The sequence below is a fragment of the Haliotis rubra genome, unplaced genomic scaffold (genome assembly GCF_003918875.1).
Source record: "Haliotis rubra isolate DU_JTF1 unplaced genomic scaffold, ASM391887v1 Scf417, whole genome shotgun sequence".
NCBI classification, from domain to species: domain Eukaryota; kingdom Metazoa; phylum Mollusca; class Gastropoda; order Lepetellida; family Haliotidae; genus Haliotis; species Haliotis rubra.
In genome coordinates, this window is record NW_025767099.1 from 977,863 (window position 1) to 986,768 (window position 8,906).

At 41.3% G+C, this 8,906-nt stretch overlaps 1 protein-coding gene across 1 annotated transcript; it reads right to left on the reverse strand.

The window, feature by feature from the left end:
- Nucleotides 1-3,649: 3,649 nt before the first annotated feature.
- Nucleotides 3,650-6,362, reverse strand: LOC124288402 (cholinesterase 1-like). The gene is made up of 3 exons (XM_046724919.1): nt 4,888-6,362; nt 4,601-4,764; nt 3,650-3,892 (listed from the first exon to the last, which is right to left on the reverse strand). The coding sequence occupies exons 1-3, from the start codon at nt 6,360-6,362 to the stop codon at nt 3,855-3,857; spliced, it is 1,677 nt and encodes a 558-aa protein (XP_046580875.1). The 3' UTR covers nt 3,650-3,854.
- Nucleotides 6,363-8,906: the final 2,544 nt, after the last annotated feature.

Here is an 8,906-nt window from a genome sequence, read left to right on the forward strand (position 1 = left end):
ACACCAATCCATCCACGCCCTCCAAAATCTCGGTACTGTTCAGTAACCACTACAGGATATGTCACGATCAAATGAGTGCATGAGGTTTTATAGACGACCATTATTACTTTGTGTTGGGTCACTAGGAAGTGCCTCTGGATCCATATGTGTTGTAGCAAACGATTTAAAGTGTCTGTCTGGCTTGATGTCTTGGCTATAATCATGCCATTTTATCCCCACTGCAAACACTATTAACTGAATGGCCAAAGTCCCCCCGAGTCTAGTCTACACATACTGTAATCAGGCGGGCGGCCTTGCTGGATGACTTGCAGATTCTCCACCTGAAGTCGAGGTACAGCTCCGCTCAAAACACTTGTTCATATTAACTCAGTTACCTCTGATTTATATGTTATATGTACTGTTAAAAAAGTAGGGAATATTTTCATTTGGGAGTGACTGGAAACGAGGTTGTACTCAGTTGCCCGTGATTTATATATACAGTTAAAAAAGTAGGGAATGTTCCATTTTGGGGCGACATTATTTAGGAAACCTCGTTGTGTGACGATACATGAATTTAGCAAATGATTATCGGTTATTGAAGTCAAAACGTGTTTTGAATTTCGTGCAAAATTTCGGGGTCGGTGTAAGTTTACAGTGAAACGTGTCAGTGTGTTGCTGTTCATTTCAGAGGTAAAACCAGACTGAAAGTTGTTCTGTTATTGTTTTCAGTGTTGGAAGTTGGAACAAGACAGATTATTGTAGCACAAGCTCTTAACTCTTCCCAGTCAGCAATTAGCAGGTTACAGTCACGACGTTGATGACAGACGTCGATCTAGTCGACCAAGGGCGACAGCTGGCGCGTTAGACAGTTTCATTGAAACAAAATCTTGGTTAAAGTGCCTCTCAAATTATAAATGACCTTTACAGAGCTACAGGTTTCAGTGTGCATGGACAGACGAGTCGTCACCATTTACACAGATGGAACCTACACACCTGAGGTCCACGTGTTATCCCACGATTAATGGACCCACACGTTACGGCAAGACGTCGATGGTGTCAAGAGTTACAGCTCTGAGCCAATCGTCGTTGGGCAAAGGTTATGTTTTCGGACGAATCAAGGTTGTTTTTTTGTTCAAGATGACATCGCAAGACCACACAAGGCTCGTTTTGGTACCTCCAACAGAACATACCTTATCAAGGCCAGCACTCAGTCCACACTTGTCAGTCATCGAACATGTCTGGATTGCCTGAGACGATGCGAAAGGCACCATGAACAACCAACCACCACTCGTAATGAACTTGGCGAGTCGCTGCAGGAAGAATGGAATGAAATAAGCAATGCAATTCTTGGTGATGGAGGCAGAAGTTAATTGTTTAGTATTTATTATAGACGTTGTATTAGCTACTGGTGTAGACTTATTTGAATGGATAGGTCAAGGTTTCCAAGAGCTGCTTATGAAATGATGAAACAGTTTGATAAACAGGATAAAGTATGTTGGGTTTCTCGTATTCGAATATTATCGTGTGAAACTGTTTGTGTGCAGACTCTTTCAGTGTTGTCACAACCCCTAGTGTACAGTGCACAACCCTGTGCACTTAAACGAACCCACGAATCCGTTGATAAATGACCTGATGGTGGCCACATGAATACGTGCAAACACCTAGTTGCGGGTACATCAACGTGCAGTAAACTTAGACAAAGTACTGCGACTATGTGTCCCCAGTCCACCCAGCTGTGAATGGGTACCTCGTTAGGGTGAGAAACCACAACAACTCAGTGCGCCTAGTGGCTTCAAGAGTTGTATACTCCCCGGGGAGTTGAGATTGATAATACGTTGTGCCGTTGAGATTGACATCCAATGATCAAGGGGAAAAATACCAGCGCCTTGAGCATGCACTAGTTGCCTGGATATGTGCGCTATATAAATATCCTGTAATAATAATTATAATGATAATAGGCTTTTCGTACGTGTTGATCACTCCCGATTGTGGTAGTATTAATGTTTTCATGAATTTGTTTTCACTGGCATTGCAAGATCTCATGGTCGTCCTTTCTAAACGTATTACAGTTGTTTTCAATCTGTTTTCAATTTTCGTTTCCCGAAAATGACTTGCTGATGGTGTATTGTAAATTTCGCTGTGCATCTCATAAATTTAAAGCTAAGTTAGCTAAAATGATATGTTATGATAACCCCAAAGTATTTTTATGTACAAAGTGTCTTCTAGGCTGTATCGAAGACGAATTTCACTTTTTCAGACAAGCAGACAATAGTTTTTATCTGAATAGTATCATAATAATCCGTCTGCTTAAAAAATGTATCAACTGCTAGCATCCACAAACACAAAACTCTTGAAATCTTGAAATGCGCACTGTGTGCAGTATGTACAAGCAATATGGATCACGTGGCTCCAAATGCAAATAAACTCGTCACTTGTTGTACGTGGATTAGGAGTATGTCTCGTCGAATCCGTGGTTTTCTTGAATCTAGAACCTGATTCCGGCGATGTTAGTGATTTTGACTATTTATGACTTGTCACCCATCGAACACATCGGGGATATCCTTTGACGGAGCGTACGTCACCGTCAACAACCACCCACCACTCTTAATGAACTTGGCGAAGCGCTGCAGGAAGAATGGGATGGAATGAACCAAGTTCACATTGGACATTTGACGAAAAGTATGCCTCGTCGAATCCGAGATTGTCTTGAGAATAGAGGCAGATTCGAACGATATTCATGATTTTGATTTTTTATGATAAATATCGTGATGGACAAAAGGTCGCTTTGGTCAATCCTCTAACAATGTCTGCGGTCAACTGACGTTCAACGACTAATGCAAATCTCTCTCAGATGTCCATTTTACATTTCTCTTAAAGATGTAAAATATGAATTGTTGTGATACCTGTTATTGAATCCGATATTGCTGAAATATTGCTAAAAGCGGCGTAAAACTATACTCGCTGTTTATTGAATATATCTACTACGTTTAAAAACAGTATAATGCGTTGTACAGCTGTGTTTGTTGGTATATCATCACCATATCCATTGTTTTCACCTCACGTGTAAACGACCGACACCTACAATGCTTACAGCTTTCAACCCACATCGAGGCAACTGAAATCATTAAATTCAAACCTAACTCAATCGTTCACTGTTATATTCCTAAACTAATTTGACCCCATCGTTTGGCATAGATCGCCTCCGACCTTACATGCACTTGGACAGTGGTTTTGTTTGTTTCTTTACACTTTTCCATGTAAATAATCGTGCCTGGACCTGCCATGCAGTGATCAACATCATGAGCATGTATCTACGTCAATGGGATACACTGACATGCATCAGCGGGCCTGATCACCCGATCCCTTTCATCGTCTCATGTGACCCATATGTTCTTGGTGAGAACAAGGTTGTCAAATGCAATGAGAACATGTGTTTTTGTTTCCATGTTCTTGTGAAACTAATGCATCTATGTAGACCACTTGGCATCCCCGAGTCAATGACGCAGATAAAAACTGTATCAGTTGACAAGCAAGTATGTAGCGTAAATGCCAGTCTTCTAGTCAATCTAGATATTGCATACATAATTTAACCCAGCAGGGCAAAAATGAAACAAACTATTTAGCTTACAATGCAGCTACCACACACACACTAACTGACTTGCAGGACACAGTATGCTAAAACAAATTTAACATGAATCCATGACGAACAACATAATTATTCCACGAAGTCGTTGACAGGTGTCTGTGGTTGATTGTGGAAGTGAATGTGATTAAGCAGTACAAAAAGGGACTTCAGATACAGTTCAAAAGGGCGTTAAAAACATTATGATGTATCTGTATTTCAACTTGGGACAGATTAGTATGATGCTGTCCTATCATCCTCTTGTGCAGTACTCCTGCCCTTCCGGTGAGTCTGAAACACAACCATGAATTCTCTATTTCCCTTGATGCACTTCAGTATCATTTATGCAGAGAAACCCTTTTGTCACTCGCTAATAAATCAATGGTGATGTTAGCATTGAACCATCTCTTTCTCCACCAGTGCTAGTTAATAGGGGAGTGAGCTGTACCAAACGCTGCTTTGGACAGTATTTCAGCTCAATCAGAACCAAAAGAGATACATGTCTTAGACGTTTGTCACAAGCATAATAGTTTGGATTCCAACTGGCGATCATATGTTTCTGGTGTCTCGAAGTCGTGGACAATCTGACATGACTGTAATTTAATGAAGAACATCAGTATCAACATCGGCATGAACATATCGATATGAACTATCACTAGGAACAGTGAAATCATTCTATTGATTTGTATTGATTTGCGACTTTAAAATTTTAAAATACAATTTTTAATTATATCATATTTGCTTTTGGGTTCTTGGTTTCAAACATAATTCTCGTACAGACTGATTCATGGTTAACTATATAGTTTAAGCATGGGAATCAACAACTACCAATTCAAACGAATCTCTTCTAATCATTCGACTGTGTGTAAATTGAAACAATAACCACAAAAACATTACCTATCATCGTAAATATTTACCCAAACAAAAGAAGTATCCAGGTCACTTCTAAAACCATTCATTTATGTGTACCAAACAACCGATGTTCCATCATAATATTACCTTTAGAAACCATGGGTAGAATCCTGTTGATGAAGACACATTCGTGGTGGACTACCCCGTGTCCTGCTGCTAATTTGCTGCCCACGTCAAGGGCCATGTAGGAGAGATCAGTGTTGTCAGAGGCTGGCCAGTTCACCTTGACTGGAACAGGAGAGTTCGGATCGCTGGATACAGATAAGAAAACGTCAAGAAATCTTGATTATCTGACAAAAGATTATTTTTAAAGGGTGAATCAGTAAAGTTTGTGTCATTTAAGGTGTATTTCACTGGCTCATTCATTCACTCACCCGGACTTGGCAAAGTTGGTCCAGTACGTCATGATGGTCCTGCTGAGTTCCATCTCCTCCTCAGTACATCCCAGAGACTTTTCCAGAACCCAACCAAACACAAAGTCAAGCTCGTACCAGTGGGCTGCTCCCATCCAGTGTGGATTCGGACTAACTGACAGTCGGCGATTAAAACTGTAGACGTAGGTAGGGTTAGCAGGAGAGTACAATCTGTCAAACTCAATATGAGGACACTTGATATCCCTATCTGAAATCATGCGTGTCACGACATCCAAATGGTGAGTGTCCCTTAGAGGGGATGTTTGACTTTCATAAAACAGGCGAAGAGGCTCTACAAATTCTCTACCAGTAACAGAGTCAAAGGTAAGAAGACTTTCATATTCTGGTTGACTTAAAATCAGTGTTTCAGGTAATGTGGACACGTTTCTCATTTGCTTCAACGCCATTGCCAAAAATAGTGTAATCTCGTCTCCTGTGAACCCATGCAATACACTGGTCTGCTTGATGGATCCGCTGGACAGAAGAGTTGTTGGGTCATCAGGAAGGAAGTACCCATCCACAACTGGAACAAATGCAAGACCTTCATCAAACAAAACGCGCTGAAGGTCTGCCATATTTTGTGCATCTGCTGTTTTCAAGCACTCATGTATTTCTGCATCAGTTGAAGATGAAGGACATTCAAGATGATCAGCAAACTTCTTTATTGCTAATTTTGCTGTTTTGGGCACCGTGTATGCCCATGGGCAATTGAGGGTCCCACTCTGCATGATGGCTCTGTCAAACAGGTCACGTGACAGAGGTGACACCAGGTGGTCACTCACGCTTACACCACCAGCACTTTCTCCAAAAATGGTCACTCGGGTTGGATCTCCACCAAAGTTGGCAATATTGTCTTTCACCCACTGTAAGGCCAGTCGCTGATCTATCAAGCCCATGTTGCCAGGGATGGTATCTGGGCCAAGGTAGCTGAACCCTAGAGGCCCCAATCTGTAATTCATTGAAACAACGATGACGTCATTCTCTGCTGCAAGGTATTTTCCTTCATATAGTGGCATTCGTGTAGATCCACTATAAAAACCTCCACCATAGATCCAGACCATCACAGCCAGATTGCCACCATTGTCTGACGGAGCCCACACTGTAAGATGAAGGCAGTCTTCACTGTAATCGTCGGGTATCTGTTTGTGAGTCTCATCTGTGCCAAGAGCATCTTTAATTTGGAAGCAAGATGACGACGGTTTTCGTGCATCCCTAACTTCCGGTCCCCATGACTCTGATGGCTGTGGATATTTGAAGCGGAGGTCGCCTACAGGAGGCTTGGCATATGGGATTCCATAGAATACGTCAAGGGACTTGCCCAACACTGACAGTCGTTGTCCAAGAAGTGGTCCATTTAGAGTTGACACTTTCTGAGTCCTTGCAATATGTAACACCGCCAACAAAGTCACAAGCGCGAATTTTGCTCCTGTCCCCATTCTGAAAGAATGGAATACATTCATGTATATATCTCCCTTCTTTACTTTACAGTGTATGTTTCCAGTTGATGATAGTTCCTTTATTTGGGATATATGAAGCAAATATCCAAGAGAGTACAAGCCAAACGTGTGTTATATAGCACTTCATTTCATTATCAATGTTGCATATTATAGAATGTAGGTTTGTCAATTAACTTTTAGATGATGGAAAGTCAATGTTTCTTGGTATATACATATTCTGACTTTTAACCTTGAAGTAGTTTTGACTTTGATGAAATCTGAATGGTAAATTGTTCAGGTGGCAACCTGGCTCTTTGTTTTAGAAAATTATGGCATTTTATTAGTAGTAGTATTATCGTCGACGTCATTACTGTTACCATTCAAGGTATATTTCGCCGCGAATAGATGCAACATTGCTGATGCGGCTTAAAAGCAATATTCCACTCACCACTCTAGGTATATTGTGTACAGCCTTGTAGATATACTGTGAATACAAAGTTAAGCGCCACCCAGTATATTTTGCCAATATAGGTTGTCTCAGAAAAAACAAAACAACTATCATAATTTGGTTTAGTACTTTTAGTCTAAAACAAAACCATTATGGAAAGTATCTTTTACTTTAAACGGATGTATGCGCTTTTGAAAAACATGCATTTGTTTTCACAAAAAGGTTACCTTCTTTGAAAGTGAAAATCAGAAATGACTGTTATATGGTCATATGATTGTCATTTTTGACAAGTGAAACCTTCGTTTAATAGAGTTGTATGAGCAGAATAGAATAGTTATTTTGCTTTTAAAAAGCAGTGCCATCATACCTTTAATAATATTTCTCTAATTGTAAATACAAATGTTTAAGATATCCCTAAATAAGTTACCAGATGAACCTTCTAAATATGGATCGGTCTTCCCAATTATTTTAGCCTAACATTTTCACAGCTTCACATCTTAGTTTTGAAATAGGCTGGCGACTAACTTTTATTGTCGGTATATATTACCATGACATTTTGAAACACTGATCAAACAAATTTGTGTTGGGTTCGAGACATTAAGGTAGTCATTTTATGTACATGTGAACAATAACACATCTATGTATCATTACCGGTGTTCATTTGAGGCTAGTGCGTCAGTTAACTGGGTAATATATAATGACAATCAGCTGAGAGACTTTTCAGCTGAGATGTTTTACATTAAAGATCAAATATCTGTTCACATGTATAGCTTATAAACAGTTCAATAAGTAAAGGCGTCCGTTCCCAGTTGAGCGTTGTCTTCAATAGTTGTTGTGGCTAATAATGAACCCCCAAAACCTGCTCTGCATCGTCTTGGCGTGGTCTGTATAAATCTATAAATTCGACCGTGCGGAAATTCCAGCCCATTACTCTTGCAATACCAGCTTCGGGTGATCTAACGTCTGGGGCCTTGGCTGACGTTCACGTACGCATCGGCTGAGGTCATTGCACAAATGCTGAATGGGGTTGAGGTCGGGCGATTTGAAGGCCATGGAAGCACTGCAATGTTTTCATGCTGAAGATACTGAATAGTGGCATGTGCTGTGTGGGGCCTGGCATTATCTGGCGCTCCTCTGGCGCCTCAGTGATCGAAACCATGTGAAACTTTAAGATTTCGTCTCTGTACCGAATAGCAGTTCAATCTGCCCTGAAGGCGTATAAAGTTAGATTTGTGCGTGTAGGATACGGCTACCCATATCATTACACCCTCACCACCATATCGGCCAGCCTAGAGACATTAAATCCTGGGAAAACGTACGATAGACACGCACTCTTCCATCACAGCACTGAAGCAGAAAGCGTTATTCGTCACTGAACCGTACACGTCGCCAGTTTTGTATATTCCAGAATCGAACATTATTGCAACACTGGACCCGTCGACGTCGATGTAGTCGTGACAGCACCGGCCCAAAACAGGGTCCAGCTTCTCGCAAACTTGCAGTTGCCGTTGCTGGGACATTTCGATTCTGCAAAATGAAGTGCATGGATGCACCTGTCCTTCGCTGTAGTGGTGGTCCGAGATCTACTAGGCCGATCTTGCGTAAAGATGGTACTCTGGTGAACATTGAGCTGACGTGCAACGGCAGATTGAAACTCCCCTGTCTCCAGAAGTCAGATGGAAAATGTTTCGAGCTACAGCAGTAGGTCGTGGCATAACGATATTCTCCCATAACAAGGAATCCCAAGAGAGACCCGGGCTGAGTAATACCACGCTGGGTCTAGGACCGTATTGTTTCGAGCACGTTTTTCTGAATATCTGATATTCCTTGGGAATAATCAACCCAGGAGTGCATAGCCCTGACTGCCTCTGAGTCGCAAGTAGGTTAAAAGTCACATCACCATCTCACTACTGTGTGAACAGGGGGTACATTGTAGGTTAACAGTCACATCACCATCTCACTACTGTGTGAACAGGGGTACATTGGTAGGTTAACAGTCACATCACCATCTCACTACTGTGTGAACAGGGGTACATTGTAGGTTAACAGTCACATCACGATCTCACTACTGTGTGAACAGGGGTAGGATTGTAAGT